Source organism: Canis lupus, chromosome 14, assembly GCF_003254725.2.
Source record: "Canis lupus dingo isolate Sandy chromosome 14, ASM325472v2, whole genome shotgun sequence".
Classification (NCBI taxonomy): Eukaryota; Metazoa; Chordata; class Mammalia; order Carnivora; family Canidae; genus Canis; species Canis lupus.
The window spans coordinates 13,813,012-13,838,386 of NC_064256.1; the positions used below are offsets into that span (position 1 = coordinate 13,813,012).

Consider the following 25,375-nt stretch of genomic DNA (forward strand, 5'->3'; position numbering starts at 1 on the left):
CTTTGGCCCAGGGCGCGATCCTGGAGTCCCGGGATCGGATCCCACGTCGGGCTCCCAGTGCATGGAGCCTGCTTCTCCCTCTGCCTGTGTCTCTGCCTCTCTCTCTCTCTCTGTGACTATCATAAATAAATAAAAAAAAAATTTAAAAAAAAAGTCCTTTTAAGTAGGAATTTGGAAAGTTTGTTTTATTTAGTTGGATAATTTTGGGATTGTAATCGAACTAACATGAGTCCACTCCTGGGTGAGTTACAGATAGGAACCACACCAAGCAGAGTTGTTACACCAAGGAAAGTTTACTTGCAGCAGATAAGGAGGTCACAGGGAATAAGTTCCAAAGCCATGACCCCCTGAGCAAAGATTTCTTTCCTGACTGGGTTTCTTTTGTTCAGGGTTAAGATGAATATACAGAAAGGGGAGTCTTGCCCTTATTTGTGGAGAGTGCCTTAGGTTGTGCATGTGCCTTAAGGAAACATGCCTATACATATGTTGTGTGTTATGTTAGTGAGGTTTGTGCTCCTTTTGGGCAGAGATTTTAGCATTATAGTGAGGTAACTGCACTCACTCCATGGTCCATGCACACAGGTATGAACCAGTGGTTGAGCTCAAACTGATCTGGGTGGTCTGGCAGGCTGGAGCTCTTAGGGCAGTCCTTATTGCTTGAGAGAGTAGTTTGAGTTTCCATGATGGGATGCTTGGCCTGTTGGGTCTGTTGCTTAAGTTAAAAGATAAGCTAGAAAGAAGACTTAAGGAAAACGTGGGACAAAGGTTGGTGGATCCATGCAGTAAAGGTCAGGTCTTGAGGTCAGTCATGTATGGTCATGCTAGTGATGGTATCAGTCTCTGTTTACATAGATAGTGGGTTATTTTCGCGGTGAGTTTAGGATTCTATGTAACTTTCAGTACTTTCATGCACTTTCCAAGAAAACCTTAGGTAAATGTTTAATAAGAAGAATGGGAATTTGTTTTTTTACAGATGCATTTGCAAATTTATCTTAATGTTAAATAATTAAGTCATTATTTCTTAGGAAGACTTTTATTAACTTTGGTAGAAACTTGAACATCACTGAAGGTGATGAATTTATTCAGGGTCACAAAATTGTTCTCACATTTTATGACTTGGCATGGTGTTCTTACAGTTCTTAATGATCTGGCCTAGGGTCTCATAATTAACGAAGAGAGAATGCTATTAATTTTTGCTTAACCAATTTATGTGAAATCTACTTGAGGTTATTGGTTAATGAGTTGTTTAGGATATCTCCTAAATGTTCTTGTTATGAAATCATTAGAGTTTTCAGTTTTCGTAGGGTGATGGGGTAAAAATTATTTTAATTTAGTCATAAAGAAAAGGAGTGAAGGCATGCAACCTCATCTTCATTTTCATTTCTTCCCAGCATTGACCCAGAGCCTTGTACGTAGCAAGTGTTCAACAGTAGATGTTGACTGGTTGAAGTCATTGATACCATGACTTTTGCAGAGCCTTGTTCCATTCTCATGTCCCCAGACTCCTCTTGTTATGTCAGGTTTTCCCTGGTCAGTTCTTTTCTCTTCATCTCTCATTACAGGTTCTATGACTTTCATGTTGCCTCTTTCCATTTGTTGTTTTCCTATGGGCATAGTTTTGCTCTGTTCACTTTCCCCGTGACCCTTGGTTTATTTCTGTCAAGTTCCTCTTTTTCTCTTAGCAACTAAAATAAAAAACAAGTCTCTGAAATATTATTTACATTCAGTGTTGGGAACTCTCCAGGGTGCACATTGCTGGACTTCATTATTTTGTAACTTGGAAAATGTGGTATAGTTCAACAAGTTTCTCATTTTACCACTTACCTTTAAACCTGTGTTTTGTTTGTTTATTTGGTGTGTGTGTGTGGTTTTTCTTTTTTCTTTTTCTGTTTGTTTCTTTGGTTCCCCTTCAGTTGTCCTTCATTCCTTATCTTGTTTGGATGTGGAATGACATGTCTCTGCTGTTCTTTAATGCTGGACTAATTGCCTTCCTAAATTCATTTTGGTTTTTTTGTTTGTTTTTTTTTTGTTCTCATTGTTCATCATTCCCTGGATTAAAACTCTGAGTTATGTGCTCAGTCCACCCTCTGCATTTGCTGAGCATGTCTCTTCTCAAACTCTTCTCATCTGATCTGCCACTCCATTGCCACAGTATTCAGCCTCAGTATTAAGAAATGACGAGGCACTTGTACAGGCATAGTAAAAGTAAAACTTGTCTCAGAGGCTTGTCATAAAATTATTCCTGCTTTTGTGTATATTGGTGTGGAGGGACTGGAACAACTGACAATTAAGTGTGTTAATAGAAGGTATCCCCCCTGAGAGACTGTGCAACGTTGGGCTGGAACTTTGTTAGTGAGACTCACTATTTTTTCACTGCTTAGTGCTGTGCCTGATGCATACTTGATGCTCAGTAAATATTTATGGTCTGCCTTTAATTTTCTGGCTCAAAGATGAAAATCAGTTTTGTGAGCATTTATGTTACTGATTTTATGTACTTTTTAAAAAATATTTATCTATCTGAGAGAGAGAGAGCAGGGGTGGGAGAGGAGCAGAGGGAGAGGGACAAACAGATTCTGTGCTGAGTTCAGAGCCCAACATGTGACTTGATCCCACGACCCTGAGATCATGACCCATGCCAAAATCAAGAGTTGGACACTAAACCAACAGAGCCACCACCCAGGTGCCCCTTATTTTATGTACTGTTGATATTTCCAACAGTTATAGTATTTCTTTCTTCAAGATTATTAAAATGTTTTGTTGGGATGAGTTCCAGAGCAGCATGAGCCTCCTTCCACATCTTTGCCTTATCTCTGACCTCTTTGTTCTTCTTCCTCCCACATCTGTTCTTGCTGAACCAACAGAGACACCCTGTATTCAGTACGCCCAGGTTCTGAGAGGATCCCATTACTGTGAGCATCTGAACTGAAATCCCTCTTGCTTCAGATTTGAGGCAGAGTTTATTATTAGGAAAGATGGGGCCATAAGAGTAAGAAGGGATAACACCAGGGAAGGCAGTGGGAACTCAAACACTGGTTGGCATACTGACATTCCACCACCCAGGGCTGCTTTGCAGTCTGTCTGCCAATTTAATCACTGTGACAGAATCACTCATGTCAGTTTATAGCCTCATCTCTCCCAAAAAAATAAATCCAAGCTATTTAACCTTTGTGTGTGACTTTATTCACCAGAGTTTGCCATTTGGTGCCTGGAGCTGCATATTCTTTAAGGCAATGACGCATGTCTTCTGGGAGAGTGACATGTAGTATTTCTGATGGATCTGAGCTTGTATGACATATTCAACCAAGAAGTTCCCTTGGTGTTTGTTCTTACAATTTTGATTGTTTTGTTAACTGGGGTTTTGAATTAAGTACAACATTTTTTTTTTCCCTTTAAGTCCCAGGCTTTCTTTTCTAATACTTTATTTTCATTTTTTTTCTCCAATTTTTACCACTGTTTTATGGCCTAACAAGTTAATATAAAATATTTACTTTATTTCTTAGGAGGTAAATATTACCTACATAGACTATTTACTCCTTGAAATCTCTGTGACGCTAAACGATCTGCACATCTGATTTAAATCAGAATAAACACCACAGGAGAATAGTTCCTTTAGTATAAGTAGAGAACTCAGGGAAGGATGGTACTCTGAGCTGTTTTTAAGCACTGACATCTCGGTGTGAATGAAGGATCTGAAAGGTGTAAGATCAGAAAGGAAAGTAAGGGTATAGGTTGGTGAGGAGGTCCCATATCAAAATATTAGGATCGAGGAAGCCTGGGTGGCTCAGCAGTTTAGCGCCGCCTTCAGCTCAGGGCATGATCCTAGAGATCCGGGATTAAGTTCCATGTCAGGCTCCCTGCATAGAGGCTGCTCTCCCTCTGCCTGTGTCTCTGCCTCTGTCTCTCTCTCTCTCTCTCTGTCTCTCTCACGAATAAATAAAGTCTTAAAAAAAATTAGAATCAAGTAGCTGGCCCATAGAAATGAACTTTAACAGTTCTCATGACTTCAGCTGACCCAGATGCAAATTATGTATATTTTAATTGTATATATATTTTTATTTTTTTAATTTTTAAAAATATTTATTTATTCATGATAAACACAGAGAGAGAGAGAGAGAGATAGAGAAAGAAAGAGAGAGAGACAGGCAGAGGGAGAAGCAGGCTCCACGCAGGGAGCCCGATGTGGGACTCGATCCCAGGACTCCAGGATCACGTCCTGGGTGGAAGGCAAGCACTGAACCATTGAGCCACCCAGGGATCCCCCTGTATATATATATTTTTAATAAGAGCTTTATTGGAGTATAAGTTACATGTTATAGAATTCACCCATTTAGCAAGGGTTTACAACTCCGAGTTTATTAGTATTTTTGAACAGTTGTGCAGCCACCCCCGCTGTCAATGTTAAAACACTGTTATCACTTCAGGGCACCTTGGTCGTGCAGTTGGTTAAGTGTCCAACTCTTAGTTTCTGCTAACATCATGATCTAAGGGTCGTGAGATGGAGTCCTGCTTCGGGCTCTGAGCTCAGCTCAGAGTCTGCCTAAGAGTCTCTCTCTCTCTCTCTCTCTGTCCCTCCCTCCTGTACTCACATTCTCTCTTTGTGTCAAATAAATAAATAAAACTGTCTTAAGGATTCCTGGCAGGTGAGCCTAATACCAGGGCACCTCTTCCTTTGGGAAGCTCTGGTTTAATGGGTTTTAAAAGATTTATTTAGTTATTTTAGAGAAAGAGAGAAAGGGAGTGTGTATACGTACCTGAGCAGAAGAGTGGAGGGAGGACAAAGGGAGAGGGAGAGAGAGAATCTCTAGCAGACTCTGTTGAGCAGAGTCTCATTCACAACCCTGAGATCAGGACCTGATTCAAAATCAAGTCCAGTGCTTAACCAACTGAGCCACTCAGACATCCCTTTAAAAGGTTTTAGAAAGTTGAGTCAACATGAACCTCCCTGCAGCTTTCAGCCATTAATTTTTATTTTTTGTAATTTTGCTGGCCACAGTATTAGAGACATCTCTACACTTGTGTTATTTATCCCTTAGCTGTTATGTGATATTTACAAAATCAGCCATGTGAAGGTTCTTATGAAAATTTCTTTAGGACAACTTTAGTACTTTTTTTTTTTTTAATTTAAAAAAGCTCCTGTTTTGAAATAGTTCAAACATAAAAAAAAGGTAGATAGAATAATGTGACAGATACTCTTTTACTCATCACACAGAATCAACACAAATTTAATAGTTTTTTTTGTTTTGTTTTTAAGAAGTAAACATTATGATTCAATTGATGCTCTCCTGTCTTCCATTTCCTCATCCTTCTCAGGGGAAATCATTATCTTGCAATTAGTCTGCATCCTTCCTGGCTTTTTTTTTTTTTTTTTTAATTCTTTAACTATATAAATATTTATCCAGAAACAATGTATATTACTATATTGTATGTTCTTTACATGTATATATTTGGTATCATGTATGTATATATTTTTGGTATCCTATATATTCTTTTGCTATTACTCAACATTGATTTTCAATTTCTTGTGTTGATGCAGGTAAAATAGTGGAATTCATTTTTTTTTTTTTATTGTTGTCTGGCTTTCCATCATTCCATCCAAGTTATAAACTTACCATCGTTTATTTCTTTTTACGTTAATGGTATTTATAGAATGTTTTCAAATTTTCACTCTTCTAAGCAGAATTTACCATTGATAGACATGTGCATGAGTTTCTGTGGGGCATATATTTTTAAGTGAAATTTGTTAATTCTTAGGGCTTGTGCATTCTTGACTTCTCTACATAATGGCAGATGACATAGTGATATACCAGTTTAGACTTCACCAGCAGTGCATGAGGACTTCTGTATATTTCTGTCTTCATAATCATTTGGAATTCTAAGACTTAAAAGTTATAAAAAAATATTATGGATATGAATGGCATCTGATTATTTTACTTTCCATTTCCCTGATAACCTAATGAGATTGAGCATCTTTGGTGACCATATTTCTTCTTCTAAATGGTCTATTCATATACTTCCCCATTTTTCTATTGGGTTGTCTTTTTCTTACTAATATATAGGCATTTTAAATATATTCTGGATTCTTTTCTATTGGTTATTGTAAATACTTTAAAAATTATTATTGGCTTATCTATTCATTCTCATGGTATCTTTTACAAAATTAACTTTTTATGTTATTCATATCAGTTCTTTTCTTTATGATTCTTTGTGTATTACTTCACTACTATAGAATCCATGATTTTTTTTTGAATTTTTTTTTGAATCCATGATTTTTAAAGAATGTGTCTTAATATTTAGTGAAATAAGTGCCTGATACAGTTTTTTTTACAAAAGTTTGATAAGATAGTGATTTAAGAGTTGGGGGCCTGAAATGAGGCTGCATGCTTTCCCAGCCTGCCTTTGCCACAAGCTCACTGTGTGAACTTGGCACACTCCTAACTTTTTACATCAATTAAGAACAGTACCTAGTTCATATGTTGTTGCAAGGATTAAAGGGGATCATACACATAAAGCTTATGGCTGAGCATTTAGTAAGAGCTCAATAAATGTTAGCTCTTTTTTTTTTTTTTTTAAGCTTCCATAATGATCATTTCTTGGTATGAAATCAGTGCCCACTTTCTTGTGTACACAAATCACTGGGTTTCTTGGATTGTTTCATAAGAGCTGTGGTTCCTTTCAAATTTTCCTGGAAAGTAGAACAGTTTGGACCCTGGTGGTAATGCTGGGTTCCAGCTTTGGTGTTATTGGATTCTTTTGGGTAATTTAACAAAACAAGTTAATCTTGTTTCTTTTTTAATTTTTAATTTAATTAAAAATATTTGAGAGAGAGAGTGTGCACTTTTGAGCACGCGTGAGCAGGGTTGGGTGGAGGCAGAGAGAGGCCGAGGGAGAAGCAGACTCCCCACTGAGCAGGCAGCCTGATGTGAGGCTTAATCCCCAGACTCTGGGCTCATGACCTGAGCTGAAGGCAGACGATTCACTGACTGAACCACCCAGGTGCCCCTTGTTTCTTTCTTTTAAATTGAATTATAGTTGACACATAATGTTAGCTTAGTTTGAGGTGTACAGCATAGTGACTTTACAAGTCTATACACTATTCTGTTCCCTTCACAAGGCAACTAACATCTCTAACTGTAGAAGGCTACTACAATATCATTGACTATACTCTCCGTGCTGTGTAATTTTCTTTTTTTCGCCCCCTCACACAATAGTTCAAACATCAGATGGGATTTGTTTCCTTAAAATTGAAGAAGTGACAATGCAGCTTCATTACTTTGGAATGGGAGACCTCTCTGCATCAGCTGAGATCTCAGTAGTCTATAACCTCCACAGAGCTGTTCCCAGCCAGAAAGTGAGGAAAAGAAGGGAGAGCAGGACATGAAAGGGCTAACAGGTAATGGGATTAAAGGTTAGATTCTAGGGACGCCTGGGTGGCTTAGTGGTTGAGTGTTTCCCTTCCGTTCAGGTCGTGATCCTGGGGTCCTGGGATTGAGTCTTGCATCAGGTGGTGATCTTGGGGTCCTGAGACTGAGTCTTGCATCAGGCGCCCCACAGGGAGCCTACTTCTCCCTCTGCCTATGTCTCTTGCCTTTCTCTCTGTGTCTCTCATGAGTAAATAAATAAAATCTTAAAAAAAAAAAATAAAGGTTGGACTCTAGGTCCCTAAACAACCAGGCTGAGTGTTGGAATCTATATATTGAATTGGATTAGAGGATAAGACGCTCTATTTTAATAGCTTGTTTTATTTTCTTTTTTAAAAAACATGTTCTATTTGAAGAGCTCAGAAGGCAAAAATCTAGAGGAAGAGATCACTGAGGAAAAAATGGCTCCCAAAATTTTATAAAAAGGAACAGTTTTTATAAAAGTCCATTTTGCTTCTGTGAAAACTTTGCATTTGAAATATGTTTATGACAAACATAATCCTAATTTTTAATTTTTTATGTTTTTTAAAAATATTTAATTTATTTGAGAGAGAGCAGGGAGGATGGGCTGGAGAGAAGCAGAAAGAGAGGGACAAGCATATTCCATGCTGAGCATGGAGCCCAGTGTGAGGCTTGATTTCAGGACCTTGAGGTCATGACCTGAGCTGAAACCAAGAGTCAGACATCTAACCAACTAAGTCACCCAGGTGCCCTTTATTATAATTCTTAATAACAGCTTTGTTGACATATAATTCAGGTACTATATAATTCATGTACCTTTTAGCATGTAAAATTCACTCTTTTAGCAGTGGCTTTTATTTTTTATTTTATTTATTTACTTTTTAAAGATTTTATTTATCAATGAGAGACACAGAGAGAGAGAGAGAGAGAGAGAGAGAGAGGCAGAGGGAGAAGCAGGCTCCATGCAGGGAGCCTGGTGTGGGACTCAATCCTGGGACTCCAGGATCATGCCCCGGGCCAAAGGCAGGCACTAAACCACACTGAGCCACCCAGGGATCCCCAGCAGTGGCTTTTAAAAACATTTTTAGGGATCCCTAGGATTATTCATGTGTCTCTCATGAATAAATAAACAAAATCTTTAAAAAAAATCTTTAAAAAAATGTAGTCATTCTCAATTCTTTTTTTTTTTTTTTTTTTTTTTAATTTTCTAGCTCTTCACTTGATCATTCTATTGTTTTGGGTCCCATTTTAAATAAGTTGTGATCCTAAGTACCTTTGCTGAGCTTCTTGTTGAGATGACTCTACCAGGCATTAGACATAGGCTTCAGCGCAATGGAAGAACTTCCATTTTCTTGAAGTGGATTTCCGTATTTAATAAATATTTTAACACTTAATCAATCAAGCATGTGTTTCTGAATTTCCAACAGTTTTCAACAAACAGTCTTTCCAAAATCTGTTATTTCAGAGTTGATTGTGTTATTTCTCTTTCTCAAGAAATAATTAGATTAGAAGAAGTCCGTATGCTTTTATTTTAGCATCATATGCTCACTGCAGTAAATGTTCAGAAGGAGAAGAACTCCAAATGCAGATATCATTGCTGGTTGTAGTAGCAGGATGTGTGTCTGTGTGGAGAGTCTTTGTGGACCATACCGTCTCCACAGGGCTGTTGGGTCAGTTTTAGTTCTCCTATTCCTCTTGATGAGAGAAACAGCTACACTTGTCTCTGCACCTTCTGGCCCTTGTGAAGTTGGGTATTTTAGTTATGTTCAAGCTATTAATCATAACTTTTTATAGCTCATGTTCTCTACAGCATGTTTTCACTAGAACTAGAGATTCTTGATTTCTCCTTTCGTCATCCTATCTTTGAATAATGAGGGAACAGAGGAGATTGCAAATATTTAATAGACTTTGATTCTTGTTCCTTTTCTTATGGAGTTTTTTTTTTTTTTGAGATTTTTAAAATTTATTTATTCATCAGAGAGAGAGAGAGAGGTAGAGACACAGGCAGAGGGAGAAACAGGCTCCATGCCGGTAGCCCGACATGGGACTCGATCCTGGGTCTCCAGGATCACACCCTGGGCTGAAGGTGTCGCTAAACTGCTGAGCCACCCGGGCTACCCTTCTTATGGAGTTTAAATATTTTATTTATTTATTAGAGACATAGTGAGAGAGAGAGAGGCAGAGACATAGGCAGAGGGAGAAGCAGGCTCCATGCAGGGAGCCTGAGGTGGGACTCGATCCCGGGTCTCCAGGATCACACTGTGGGCTGAAGGCGTCGCTAAACCACTGAGCCACCTGGGCTGCCCTTCTTATAGAGTTTAACTTGCTAGTTTCACAATTAAAATTTTTCCAGTTTTTTTTTTTTCTTTCAGATTAAGGCTTAATAGCAGGTGTGTGTATATATGTGTATGTGTATGTAGGCAAGAAAGAGCGAGGGAGAGAGGAAGAGAGAGAGAGAGATGGAATTATTTCTTGTGATTATATTTGTGGGCTGACATTTTAAAAATTTACTCCACAGATGTTTATTGAGGGCTTACTACATGGCAAGCACTGTTCTGGGCCCTTGGGATACAATAATGAATTAAAAAAAAAAGATTTCCTTTTTCATGGGACTTATAGCAGATGAAAAACATAATAAATGATATATCATTTATCATTATTAGAAGTATATTAGAAGGTGTATTAGAAGGTGGTGAAAAGGTAAAAATTATAGCATGGTAATGAAGATTGGGAGTATGGGGTGGGGTATGGGTATGGTAGGTTTTTAATAGGGTGGTCTACTATGTCTCACAGAGAAGGGACATTGGGAAAAACTGGAAGTGGGGAGTGAGCCAGGCATATGTATCAAGAAGAGCATTCCAGGATGAAAGAACAGCCACTACAATGACCCCAAGACTAGCGTGTCTGTAAAGTATGAATAACAGGGCTGTTACTCCAAAGATTTGTGTTGGAAGGTCTCATTGAAAACTGTACCAGGGTAAATATTTGGAACTATCCACATGTCTGGAAGTATTTTCAGTTTTATCCTACATTCTCAAAGGATTCCATTTTCTCGCCAAAGAAGACCATACAGATTTTCACTTTGGTGTCTGAATGTAATCCATCCCACTCCATCTCCCCACAATATTCTGCATTTGTATTCTTCTTTGCAGGCAGCATTACTTTTGTGCACTTAAATGTACTTCTCTTTTATGTTTAGTACATGCATGGCTATGGTTTACTTTCTTTGCAGGATGTTTTATTTTGTGTGGTTGGTAGATATTTTTAGTGCTAGCCTGCTGTAAAGCTTACAAAGTAGTACATAATTTCTGCTGTGTCTAATAGATGCATGCTTCCATCCTATCTTTGAACATATCCTGTTTCACAAATGGAGGCAATAGGCCTAAATTGCTTTAAGAGAGTTTTGTTAGCTATGTAAGAGGGAAAATAAGATGATTCAGCATTGGAACAGACCACAAATAGGGGTTGAGGAGCTGTCTCAAAAGCTAATAAAATAGGCTCAATAATCATTTTTTCAAAATAGTTTTTTTTTCTTTAAAGATTTATTTATTAGAGACAGAGAGATAGAGATAGAGAAAGCATGAGCAGGAGGCACAGAGGAAGAGAGAGAGACTCTCAGGCAGATTCCATGCTAAGAGCAGAATCCAACGCTGGGCTCCGTCTCATGACCCTGAGATCATGCACGAGCTGAAACCAAGAGCTGGATGCTTAATGGACTGTGCCACACAGGGGTAGTTTTGAATAGATATTTTTTTCCTAACTGGTGGGAAATGAAATTGCTTAAGTCATTGAGTTTTTCTAAAGCTCAAAGTCCTGTCTTTCTCCCTCTGTCCTATAGATAATACATATTTCAAGTCATGTAGTCAAGTCAAATGACTACCACACTCACTAACAAATGTTAGTTGACTAAATTGAGCATGGAATACAGGTCAGAAGTTTTCAAGGACCATCAGTGGAATGCACATGCTAAGAAGGGTTGTACCCTCTTTAACGATGGTAGTGTTTGTAACTACTAGAGAACTAAAAGAAGCCAATAAAATAATTTAAACTAAATTAAAGCAACCTTTATTATGGTTATATTCCTAAGAGCTACTTCCCATTTTTGGCTAATTACAATTTACAAAATAACTTTTATTTATATTATTGTCAGATAACAGTTGTCACGTTTATTTTAAATTCATAAGTGAGCACATACTTTGTGCCAAGCAAGGTGCTATATTGTACTTAGGCACTTGGTATAGAGTGAGGGTGATGTAGCTGTAAGGCATGGACCTCAAAGATAGAGGGACAGAGGAATTGTTATCTGGAAGTGACAACAGTAAGGAAGAAAATTTCTGAGTCCTGGTTGTAATACAAAATTCTATTACACCTACTCAGATTTTTCTACTCATGTGATACAGTGATAAACAGCACTGGTGGAGCTAGACTGTTCTGTGAACCTTACATGTACTCCCTCTTCCAGCAGTCCTGAGATTGCTACTGTGGTTCCCACTTACTAAATGGAGTACCTGAGGCATAGAGAGTTTAAATAACTTGTGCGAGATCATTAACTTGGGGAAGGGGTGGAGGTAGAATTTGAAACAGGAAATTTGGCTCTGGAATCTAGAGTCTTAGCAGATACCCTCTGCAGCTTTTCAAATGAAACTGCTCACAGTTTTAAAACAAAGGGAAACTCTTTAGGAGAAAACATTTTAGCGCTGGATTGTTCCCTTACCTAGTAGTAAAATGTCTTTGCAGACAATTAAAATCTGTGGACAGAGACTGTGTCTTCCTGAGTCTTCTGTGGTTCTCAAGGAGTCCTGTGCCCACGGAAAGGGTTCAGGAGGTGGTGGTGGTGTGGAGATAGTATACCCATGCAGGGAAGGCCAGAGAAGGACAAAGGGGATGGCTCGGTGGCAGTTTGCTGAGGATGCTGATCTGGGGAACATTTCAGTCAGGAGTCCCTGCCAGGAGGCAGCTTCCCAGAAACTCAGTGGGTGTGGTTCACAGCCACTAGCTACATACTTCTCAGAAATGAATACATTCTCCTATGGTATCATAAATTACTTACAAAATAAACTCTATGTTATTTCAAAGTATTAATTGGCTTCTGAGAAACAGCCAGTAAAAAACTATCATAAAATGGACAAAGAGACTGTGCCCAGGCTTTTTCCTTTGTAAAAAGAATCAAGATGTCTTGTAGAAATCCTTTCTTTAACCCAGCGTGTCAGATGCACGAAGTGCTCTTTATGCTCCAATTTGTGCTCAGTGGAGGCAACAATTAGAGTTTGTTCAACTTTATATGGAAACACATCAGCAACATAGAGACCCAGGTCATGTATGTAACATCAAAAACAGTCTAGGGCCCCTGCATGTGTGCTCCTCTGTTAAGGCCGAGTTTAAACAGAGGAAAGAAAAAATGGCTCTACTCCAGCTGGTGGCTCCCCAGCACCACAAACCCACCCTAAGGAGGCCATGGCTGCTTGTTGACTGTTTGCTTATCCTTTCTGTTTTTTACATAGAAGGAGTCAAGTTGTATCATGTCTTTGACATGAAGTTGTTTCTAGCAAGAGCTGCGTGTATGCCACTGAAATAAAGAGTGGTGGGACTAAGGATTTTATTTCTTTTTGTATTTAGACACAAAGTCATAAAAATAATAAAAATAAGGATTTTATTTCTTTTTGTGTTTAGACACAAAGCCATAAAAAAATATCTCCAAGACTACATTGTGTGTGTGTGTGTGTGTTTCTTTTCTTGTGTGAAGATATATTTCAGGGCTAAGGGATACTCTATACTCGATTCTGACTTTCTATCATTGGACACTGTTAGCTCATCCTAGTCTAGAAGACCCCTTAGTGATGATCTGTGTCTCATCTCCCTCTTTTAGGGCAGTGGTTATTCCTTCTATTCAGGCTTTTTGGAGTCAGGCTCATCAGCTTATAGAATTTGCTTATATCTAGTAGTAATTATTTTCTAGGTTACAGTTGGCTACAAACTTTCCTTGCCATAACATAATACACACATGCACAGAAACAGACACATGCAAGCATTATTGGATGCCCACTGGATAATGTGACTCTATTTTTGATTCATTGAGGCTTTCTGTCTCTCCTAATAACAGTACCCTTTAGAATTTCCTACCTTCAGAGATTATTTACAGTCAATGTATTTTTAAAAGGCATTTCACTTTTCTAGGGAAAATGTTTAGTGCTGAAGATTAGGTGACAAGAACGATCTATTTATTGCTAAGACAAATAATGCCTGGCTCCAATAAATAAAAGAAGTGCAAGTAAAAGTAATTTCATTACCCTTATCCAATAAAATAATTTCATTATTTCGCTACACCTTTGATTTTTTTTTCCTAGTAATATGTTTGAAAAATTGTACTTACTTTGCTTGTACATAGAAAGTTTTGATGCTTTTGAAGTTAACATCCCGGAAAGATTATAGACCAGGTACATGTAATGAAGCATACGTGACAAAATTTTTCTTATTGGGTGTTTGTGTTTTCTCTCAAACATACATCATGGATGGATTCTTTCAGTTTTCCTGTAACTTAAGAGCAAGGAGTTATTCTTCAAAGCAGCTTGGAGATGCCAGCTAATAGTATGTGGAAGCCCATCCATTTAAGAATATGGGGGGCAGATTCATGTCATATTGAATCTAACAGCTTCTTGCTATCTGGTAACTTATGTGTGCATGAAAAGATTCTATGGTTTTGAGACATGGTTTCCTCAGAGATGGCTGGTAATGTTTTCTCTCTCTCACACACAAATTTGCATTTCTTCCTTTCCTTCATAGTTGTGGTAAGATAGCTAATGTGTTCTTCATATCAGTCTTCATTCTAGCTGACTTGAGAAACAAAAAAATGGAATATTTTTGCAAGGGTTCTTGTCTCTGGAATTCCGTCATTTTACATCCTAATAAAGAAAACCCTTAGTGAGGGACTGTCAAGTTATAGATAAAAACATCTTTTGAGTATCTCTGCCATTAGAAACTTACGGCCTTTTTTTTTTCTTCTTCTTTTTCTTTTAAGCAGGAGCTTTGTTCTTACAGTATTTTACTTGATTATTTCTTCACTATGTTCTTGGAAAGTTTTTGGACAGATGAGGTATGTTAGGAAGTTAGGAATCTGGTCCTTTTAAAGTTTACTAAATGTATGTTTATGTTTATGCATGAGCAGAAAGCCTTCCTGAGTTATGTAGTTTTAGTCTTTAGTTCTAGGAGAGGAAAAACCTTTTTATCTCATGTGAATTTGTTTCCCAAGGAAAATGCTATGGAATTCTTATGTGCCAGCTATTCATCATGGGATTTTGTCCAGTGTTATTTCTGATTTTTCTTTCTTTGAACACTTGGAGCTGGCCCTTTAGTGGAAATGAGCCATAGCTCTCAGACATCTCTAATATCTTTGTAATGAAGATGACATTAAGCAAGCAAGCAAGCAAACAAAAGTCCATTGACATACCAGCACTGAGTGAAGTGAATCTTGGTGTGAAGAACTCACCATTCTTTGTTCTTTCCGACGTTGCCTCCAGGAGAGACTGTGACCCAGCTGGCAGAGACAACCCTTACTTTGAGGCCTGTTTTTAAAATGATCTGATTTAGATCTGAACTGACTAGTTATCAATTTGATAATGTAATAGCTTAATCGTTTACTCACTTTCCCTCCTCTGCTCTTCTTGCCTGTCTTTTACTTAGCTTTCAGTAGTTACCTTATTCCTTGTAACAAGCTTTTATATACTTTCACCATAAACAAAAATTTTTAAGTATTTTTCTCACAGTGTTCTATAATTGATACTCTTTTCAGTTCACATTTGGGGAAAGGCAAGATGAAGTATAGGAAAGTTACATAATTCACTCTTAAGTATCAAGTCACAGGTGGGGCCAGAAAGACCTGTCATTTTTCTCCCAAATGTTCTTGCATTAAGGAAGAATATCAGTTTTCCAGGCCTGATTTGTCTTTTTGTTCATTTTTGTCTGCTGATTTTGTCACATCCAAATGTTGGGGTTTCTTGCACTCCGATTTAATTACAGCTCAATATCCCTACATATGATATGGCTCTCTGACTACTAAAGATCTGAAAGGTCTGCTCTGACTTCAGAATTATATGAGTAAGCATTTCTTGTTCAGGCCTTAAATGAAGGCCTCATAATGGGCGGTTAATGGCCACCATGATGGAGAGACTGATTTATCAGAAGATAGCTGGAGCATAAATAGGTAATGAGGCTGCCTGACTTCCTGAATGGAGATGAGAACATCAGAGCTGCCTGTATCAGCACAGTCTCTCTGCCTGCCTGCAGCTTGTGGAAGCCAGGGCCCCTGGAGAGGGAAAGGCAGGCCCGCCAGGGAATCACAGACCTTGGGGCTTTCAGTGCCACCAGAATGGAAACTTCACCCAGGCAAATTCAGAGAACACTTGTCAAGGACTCGCCTAAAGAAAGTCTTTCAACATCCTTCAGTTTGGTCACTTTCCTTCGTGCTTATAGTTCTTTATCTTTCTGATCAAAATTAGGAAAATATTTTTCTTTAGATTAAATAAAATGTAATGCAGTGCACCGTGCTAGTTCAGAGTTAGTGGCAAAGAACATAGACCACATCCTCAACTTCGAGAAAAAGTGCTTAATATGCCTGACTACTCTATGATTATCTCAATAAACCTTGAATTTTTCTTAATTCACACATTAGGTAAATCAGCAGGAATGGGTTCACCTGGTTCTAAAGGAATCTGACAGCCTCCTCTTGTACAGATTTTTAAATATGTTCTTTATCTCTTTCTTAATCTACAATAATTCAAAATCCATTACTGCCACAGGTGCTTTGACTTGCACCTATTGTTATGATTAATAAACACATGTGCTGTAAATAGATTAATAGTCTAGTAGCAGCCCTTTCCACTTTTAGAATATTTAAGATGAAACTTCATTTTAAAATTATGACTCAATATAGAAGCCAAATGAATGTGACTGAAATTCAAATTATATTGGTTCTGCAAAGTATTGCCAATGATAAAAAATATATATATTAAATGAAAAAAAAAAGCCTTTTTTTGTGATACGTATGGCTTCATCTAGAGGTTCCTAGGTACGGGGATTTATTATGGCATAATATCTCTCCTTGGGTCATCCATCCCCAAACAAGGGTGTCACATCAGTTGAACATGTTTACATCAGTTGTACAATTTTTCACATCAAATAAAGTCCATGCAAGAACTGGCACTTGAGTTGGAGAGCAAGTCTGGAGGGGAAAACCATGGGAATTGGCTGCATGTTAGGCTCACACATGTTCGCTTTTCACAGAATTCAACTTCACAGATTATTTCCATATCTTAACTAGCCAGGGGGAACACTATCCTGCGGATGTGGCCAAAACAAATTGTAGAATGAGGGCTCTTAATAGATGTGTCTCTTTGAGCTCTTTTGTCAGAAATTTACATAACGCAGTGGAGTAATTATAGTGAGATTGTGGTGATTTTTCACTTGGCCTTTTCTGTTGTAGAGAAAAAGGGATAAAATATGCAAGTGATTATTGATATTTTGCTTTTTCACTGAGTTCAAGGTGTATTAGATGCCAGGAATTACACTTGTATTTTTTTTTTTTTAACTAACCTGAAGCAATAAAATAGTAAAGAAGTATTTAGGATACAGAAAAGCTAAAGATTCTGTTACATGCATAAAGACTTCTTTTTAATAATGTTAATTACTTTCACAGTTACCAGATTACACAATGCTGTTTGATAATACTCCCACCATTGGTATTCATTGATTCATTATTCAAGTTGGGCTTAATTAAAAACCCAAACTTCCTTGTCTTTCTCTTTGTGTCAAAGTTTTGATTCTACCATAAATAAGTTTTAGTGTCAACTTAGCCTTAAAAAATGGTTATGAATAAAGCAGTCTTGAAAAGTTCATTTGTACTTATTTGATCTTTGGGATATATAGGTTGGCCCTGGTTCTTTGGCTCTAGGAGATGTAAGGAGAAAAAGGCTGCCAAGAGGCAAAATGCACAGGAGCATGGGGTTATGTTAGCATTACATTTAAATTTCAGCTGTTATCCATGAATAATAAATAGGCCTCAATCTGGGAATTTATATCAGGTTCTTCTGGTCCTAAAATCCTGTGATTCATTTTTGAAATTTGAAATTAAAATTATCCTTATGTAATTTTATTGATTTATTAAGTTTTCTTGCCATCTGGATAGTTATTTTATATTTTTGCATGTTTTTCCCTCAGTCTTTTGTTTCAGTTTCTGTAGATGTCAGCCTCACTGCTATCTTAGTCCTTAAAACACACACACTTTACCATACCTATGTAATTTTTTTCCTTAAAAAAATAGATTTCCATGTCTACGTTAATTCTTAATTTCTTAAGTTGTAATCAAGTTGGCCTCAGAACGTGTGCTTTGTGTCAGATGTGGTAACTTATTGACTATTCGGGTGAAAACAGTTCTGAACATTGTTTTTCATTGTTTAATTTTCTTTTCAGGTGCTTTAACAATGCTCTTTAGAGCATTTTAATACTCTAAAAATGCTCCTATTATAGTAATTACTCATAAGGACCCAGTTAAACCTGCAAGCACCTCCAAGCTGCAGAATGAAACCCAAACGAAGGGTGCTGGAATGGCCTCTGTTACCAAGCAATGTGTCTTTGCAAATGATACTTGCCCACACTAGTCTCAGTGTTCTTATTTGTAAAATAAGGATGTTGTATTATATGAGCTTTAGGGGTTTTCTTCGTATTGTTCTGATACCGAAGTGTTTGATTAATAGTTTTTAAAATCACAAATCATTCTAATGTAGTAACTTGGAAGAAAGCATTTCTGCAAAATTACATTTTATTTTATTTATTTATTTTTAAAATATTTTATTTATTCATAGAGATGCAGAGAGAGAGAGGCAGAGACACAGGCAGAGGGAGAAGCAGGCTCCATTCAGAGAGCCTGATGTGGGACTCGATCAAGGGTCTCCAGGATCATGCTCTGGGCTGCAGGCGGAGCTAAACTGCTGCGCCACCAGGGCTGCCCAAAATTACATTTTAAAAAATATCTCTGAGAGCCATTACTACCTTTAACATTCAAATGAAAATTAATGAATATGAGAATTTTTGTTTAGCAATATATGTTATTACCTTCTCCTCCCCAAAAGGAGAAAATCCTGATCTTATACAAGTTATCTCTTCTCAAACATTTCCTTTTCCTCTGAACTAAAAAAAAAGCAGAGTCTAAGATTAACTTTCTGAGACCCATCCTGGCTCACATTGATGGTGTTGGCTAAGAAGCTGGATTGTTAATATAGCATCGTGTCAGTGTAATTCTACTTAATTATTTCTCCAAGATAACCTAAAGATGTAAACATATTTGTTCTCTTTGGCCTGCTTTTTAAGTCAAACTTGTGGAAGGTATATTTTGGAAAGAGAGAAGGCCACACAGAATGCAAGGAAACCATGCTTACATTTATTTTAGTGATCACCACTGTGAGTTTTGTTTGTCTGGGAAGTCTTGTGTTTGGAGTTTGATCCTTGTGCCTTCATGAGTTCCAGTCCTACAGCTGTGAGTACCTTGGCTTTAACCAATCTGGAAGAATGACATTGAACCACTAGTGCAATCAACTCTTTTAGTGGAACTGCTTTTCTAAATGACATTGCTAGTGATGCTGTATTGGTTTCCCATTGCTGCTGTAGTACATTACACACACTTAAAATTATAAAACAACAAAAATTTATTTTCTTACAGTTCTGGAGATTAGAAGCCTGGAATAGGTTTCACAAAGCCAAGATGCAGGTGATAGGAGGACTGTGTTCCTTCTGGAGGTTCTTGCGGAGAATTGTTTGTTGCCTTTTCCAGTTTTAAGAGGCTCTAGTATTCATTGGCATATGGCCTTTGCCTCACCTTATCCTAATTTCTGTTTCCATCATCATATCTCCTACTCTGACCCTGACCCTTCTAAGACTCTGGTCTTATAAAGACCTTTGTGATTAGATTGGGCCCACCTAGATAACCCAAGATAATCTCTACATCTCAAGATCCTTAAATTAATCACATAAGTAAACCCCTTTTGTCATGTAAGGTCATATGTTCATAGGTTCTGGGAACTAGAGTGTGGGCATCTTTAGGGCCATTATTCTATCTACTACAGATTCCTTTTAGTCATTCATGTGTCCCCTAGATACCACCTCTGCAGAGAGGCTTCCAGGATCACCTAGGATCCCATCTACCATGATCACCTGTTGACCTTGTTTTATTAAATCTGAGAGTGAAAAAAAATCTGAGAGTGGTGTATTTATTTCTGAATTTATTTTTTATTGTTCATTTTCTGTCATTTTATTTGTCATTTTCTGTTTCCACTAGAAAATAAGCTCCACTAAAAGAGAAACATGATCAGTTTTCTTAAGCACCTTGTCTACCAAATCAAAAGTTTGCAGCACTTGCTAGACTCTTAGAAGATATTTGTTAAGTGAATCAATCTGTATACAGTCTAAGGAAGCTTGCCTTAGGTTAAAACAATTTTAATATACTGTTGTTTCTATTACTATTAATAATGCAAACGTTTTTTACTCAACAGTAGTTAAACATTCTGTCAATAGATTTTCTTTTGAATTTTAAGTAATGTGTTTCTCTTTGGGACACATTGGAGATCAATAAAGTAAGATACTAGATGTAAATTGAAGCTGCAGGAAAAACAAAGCAAGAATTAGATGAAATTATTATAAGCAGTAAACATCTTACTGAAAAAGAATGGTAATGTTATCTTGATCCCTACACTGAATCACAATACCAGGATGAATAACATGGGGCCTCTGCTCTGCTCGCCACAGTAAGTGCCAAGAAAAGAAAGAATGGAGGGAAGAGAGGTTTTAATTGAGACATCAGTTCTGGTAAACAGAGCTTTCCTCAGGCTGTTCCAAAACATGGTTGTTAGTACTTCAGGAAACTCAAAAAGCTTTTAGACAACAGGAAAGACATTATCCTTTGACATGGCATTAAGAACAACCTTGATGGAAGGAGTGCAGGTAATTTAGGTAATTTATAGCTGTTCAATTGTTGTTTATGTATCCAGGTGACTGATATCAAACAAATCCTCAAATGAGTCAATCAGGAAGTGCTTACTGAGTACCTGATGCTGATCAGTACTGAGACCCTCATATCAAACTGAACAGTTTTGAGGGAGGTGAGGAGATTGGAAAAGAATGAGAAGATTTCATGCAGGAGGAGTATTTAGACTGAACTGTGTCTCCTCCAAAATTCCTATGTTGAAGCCCTAACCACTGCTGTGAACCTGTTTGGAGATAAGGCCTTTATTTATTTATTTATTTTATTAATTTATTTTTGACATTTTTTATGGCTTTTAGTATATTAGTATACTCAGTGAACTGTATTTTGTTCCCATTACAAAATGAAGGTTTAGGAATCCCCCGTTAATGTTTTTCTTTCTTCTTCTTTTTTTTTTTTTTACATTTTACAAAATTTGAATTCAATTTGCCAATGTACAATATAACACACAGTGCCCATCCCATCAAGTGCCCTCCTCAGTGCCAGTCACCCAGTTACTCCATCCCCTTCTGCAACCCTTTGTTTCCCAGAGTTAGGAGTCTCTCATGGTTTGTCTCCCTAATTTTTCCCACTCAGGAGTTAAGACTTTTGAAGAGGTCACTGAGGTTAAATGAGGTCATTAGAGTGGGCCCTAAATATGGTACGACTGATGTCCTTATAAGAAGAGAGAGAGAGTGATGTCAGATATGCACATGTATAGAGAAAAGGCCATGTGAGGACAGTGAGAAGTCAAGGAGAGAGGTCCTAGGAGAAACCACATCTGCCTACACCTTGATCTTGTCGTTCTAGCCTCCAAAACTATGAGAAAGTACATTTCTGTTGTGGAAGCCACCTAGTCTGGGTACTTTGTAATGACAGCCCTAAGAGATTGACACAAAGAGGAGTTTGTCCTACATCTTGAGGGATGGATAGGGCCATTTCTGGGAAATGTCCTTGGTGAAGACTACTATCCAAGGGTCTGGTTCACAAAGGCACTCCTCAGAAGTGATGAATGAAAGCCACACAAAAAAAGTTGAAATTCACACAGCTTGTTGAATTACAGAATAGAACAGAAAATTGAGCATGAATAGGATATGGGTGGGTCCCTTGGGACTTGTGTGCCATTATGTCTGGGATGGAGGGAGGTGATTGTGGAAGATCTTGATATCCAGGGAAAGAAAGTTTGTATTTGACACACTGGAAAAACTGAGGCTTACATTTGGGGTTTTGTAAAGAGTCATTTTAGATCAAATGAGAATATGATTTGTGGCAGATATGGAAATGAGGAGTAAGGTATGGCTTCAAAAATTATTAAAAGGAAAAAAAGCCAGAGTTAGATGATAGCCTGGGTGTTACCTGGGAAGAGCCAGGAGTTAAAGTTGAATGAGGTAATGAGGCTGAGAGGTATCCAAATAGTTCTTCATTCTTGGGGTTCCATGGGGATTGGAGTGTGTTAGCAACTGAAGTTTGGCATTCTCCTACCCCTACTTCTTTCAGACACTTTAAAAGACAAGGATTGGGGCAGCCCCGGTGGCGCAGCGGTTTAGCGCCGCCTGCAGCCCGGGGTGTGATCCTGGAGACCTGGGATTGAGTCCCACATCAGGCTTCCTGCATGAAGCCTGCTTCTCCCTCTGCCTGTGTCTCTCTCTGAATGAATAAATAAATAAATCTTTTTTAAAAAAAAAGACAAGGATTGTCCTTTTCTTCCAAAAAGCTTTATTATTATTATTGATTAAGCTCTCTCCTTTCACATAATACCATAAGCTTACTATTTGAAAATCCCAGGAATAATCGAGGTGCCTGTTATGCCTCACAGAATCCTAGGGTGTTTCTTTTTTTTTTTTTTAAATGTGCTTGTTCTCTGAGAACAGTAACGCCATCTGCCTCACATACTACTTAAATACGGTAGCTCAGATGGTTTTTATCTATAAAATAGTGTTTGTTTTATTCTCATTGTTGGAATTGTACGTGTTCTAGAAATTTTGGGTACTAGAGAAACATAAACAAAAAATTTAATTCATAGTTCTGCTTAGCTATAACTACAGTTAATATTTGGAGAATCAAACAGAATAAAAAGTTTTTTGCTTCCTTCTCTTCAGTTAATGCACATGGTTATTTAATATGTTAATATTAGTGTTGTTGGTAACATTACATTTTTTAGAGTCCCTTGTGATTTCTCTGGGACTTCCTAAATAGCATAAGAGATAGTGATTTTTTTTTCCAAACAAAATTTCCATAGGCGATATTTGCAATAGATAGTAGAGGCTAAATTTTGCTCTAGGAAGACATAGAAACCTCTATGAAATTATATTTGGCAAATTAGAACTGAAATATTATTCTTAAAGTATGTATTTCAGGTAGAATGATAAAGGGCTTTTTTTGAGATTTAGATCTCTTCCTTGTAAATAGTTCATATTCTTATTATTTTACTCTTGAACATATTTTTCTGTATTTCTTTTTTAATGTACAAAGTTTAATTTTAAAGGAGCCAGTCATTTAATATAGAATAAAATGAATGAAGTGCAGTCTTCTTGGAAATGGACTGTTTAGCTACTTGAGATAAACTGGAAAAGTATAGTACTTGCCCTCTTGGATTAGGTGGTACTTCAGATTGGTGAATGCTTGGCTTCTGAGAAGGTGCAGATTTTATTTTTTGTCATTTAATCTCTGTGTTGAATTGGTTTTCCAATTTATGATATTAAACCTTTTTGAATCATCCTAAGAAATGCTTATTATCTCATTGCTATGGCTGAATAATAAGTACCTTTTATCTTTTTGATGTTGCAGTTGACTCATGTTGACCAGGCAAGCTTCCAGGTTGATGCCTTTGGAACATCCTTTATTCTTGACATCATGCTAAACCAGTAAGTCTTTGTTGAGCTTCACTCCTTTTGTCAGATACACATTCAATCCACTTTTATAACCTTTTGTGAATTTTTGTTATCTTACTATATTTCATCTTCCCATATCAATTAAATACTACATTTAAAACTTTTCTATCTACTGATTTTAAGTTATGAAGTCTGGCAAAACAGGAAATGGATATCCATTTGAATTTGAACAGCTGTAATAGATATAAGAAGGTAATGAGGGGAAGACTTTAATATATTGCATTACAATATATGTGATCTCAGTTCCTATGAATGCAATAAATTGTGAAAATAATATTTGGGGCATTAAAATGTTTTTCTAAAGAGCAGAAAAGAGTTACCATTTTTGCTCAGTGATTCGGAGGATTGGCTGCATGATGTGTGACTCCTAATAATGGTATTAGATATGTTGAATGGGGAGTCAATTTCTTTGAGATTTAGAGTTCTCTGATTATTCTGTAAATATGATGTAATTTTGGATATTTTGTATTTCAGTTTCATTAGCCACTTTTCTTTTTTTTAAAAAAATATTTTATTTATTTATTCATGAGAGACACAGAGAGAGAGAGGCAGAGACATAGGCAGAGAGAAAAACAGGCTTCCTGTGGGGAGCCCGATGTGGGACTTGATCCCAGGCCCCTGGAATCACGCCCTGAGCCAAAGATGCTCAACCACTGAGCCACCCAGGCGTCCCTCATTAGCTACCTTTCAAGTGTTGGTTACCTTATGGGCCAAGGCAGAGCATTTCCATCACTGCAAAAGGTTCTGTTGAGCAGTGCCAGTTTAGATTTCTTTTGGGAGTTGGGCACATATAAACTGTTGGGTTATTGACTAGGTCAATCAGTATTTGGAAGGAGAAGTCACATCTTCCTTTTAGGTAGCAGGCCATGTCCAGTGGATTAATTTAATAATTAGTCTTACTAGTTTCCTAATTTTTGTGGAATTTGTTTAAAAAGTGTAATAATACCATTTGTGTTGTCTTAATGTTTAAGCCACATATTAGTTTATTTTTTATTTAATTGTTTTAGATTTTATGAATTTATTTGAGAGAGAAAGTCAGGGAGAGGGGTAGGGAGAAAGGCAGGGAGAGAGGCAGAAAATCTCAAGCAGGAGATTCTCTGAGCATAGATCCCATGTGGGATTCAGTCTCATGACCCTGATACCATGACCTGAGCAGAAACCAAGAGTCAGTTGCTTAACTGATTGAGCTACCCATTGAGCAGGGAGCCTGATGCCGGGCTGATCCCAGGACCCTGGGATCATGACCTGAGCTGAAGACAGACGCTTAACCGACTGAGCCACCCAGGCACCCTGCCCCTAGTTTATTTTTTAATTAAGCTGTGTCATAGGTACCTTTCATAAATATTTCTTCCCTTCCTCACATTTTTATAGTTCTCAAACAATTTAAATACTGAAAAGCATTGTGTTAGATGGAAACTGACTATTTGGGTGACCCATTAATAGAAGTTGTTTGTTCTTTGGTTGTGTACCTTTTAAAAATGTAACATAAAAAAGAAATGTAACATAGGGGAGCACCTGGGTGGCTCAGTCTGCCGGGTTCCCTATTCTTGATTTTGACCCTGGTCATGATCTCACAGGGTTATGAGATCCAGCTCCACATTAGAATCCATGGTTGGTCAGGAGTCTGCTTGGGGTTCTTCCCTCTGCCCACGCGTGCATGCACATGTTCTCCATCTCTCTCTAAAATGGGTAAATAGGGATCCCTGGGTGGCGCAGCGGTTTGGCGCCTGCCTTTGGCCCAGGGCGCGATCCTGGAAACCCGGGATGGAATCCCACGTCGGGCTCCCGGTGCATGGAGCCTGCTTCTCCCTCTGCCTGTGTCTCTGCCCCTCTCTCTCTCTCTCTCTCTCTCTCTCTCTCTCTCTCTCTGTGACTATCATAAATAAATAAAAATTAAAAAAAAATAAAATGGGTAAATAAATCTTTAGAAAAAAAGAAAAAAGTAACAAACTATTCTTATTTTGCTCATTAAAATAGAATTTATTGCTTGTTTTTAAAATTAATGGCTTAGAGCATATATAATTAAATGCTTTGTACTACATGGCATTTAACCTAATTTCATAGAGTTATGAGAGACTATGTTAATATGATTTGTATCTTAT

At 37.6% G+C, this 25,375-nt stretch overlaps 1 protein-coding gene across 30 annotated transcripts in view; it reads left to right on the forward strand.

Moving 5' to 3' along the window:
- The window catches only part of ADAM22 (ADAM metallopeptidase domain 22), a 224,413-nt gene that overhangs the window by 12,252 nt on the left and 186,786 nt on the right, over window positions 1-25,375 (forward strand). For all 30 annotated transcript variants that reach the window (XM_025471460.3, XM_025471466.3, XM_035698465.2 and 27 more), the window contains one exon: window positions 23,170-23,246. In XM_025471460.3, coding sequence (XP_025327245.3) covers window positions 23,170-23,246 — 77 coding nt within the window. The remainder of the gene's footprint in view (window positions 1-23,169; window positions 23,247-25,375) is intronic.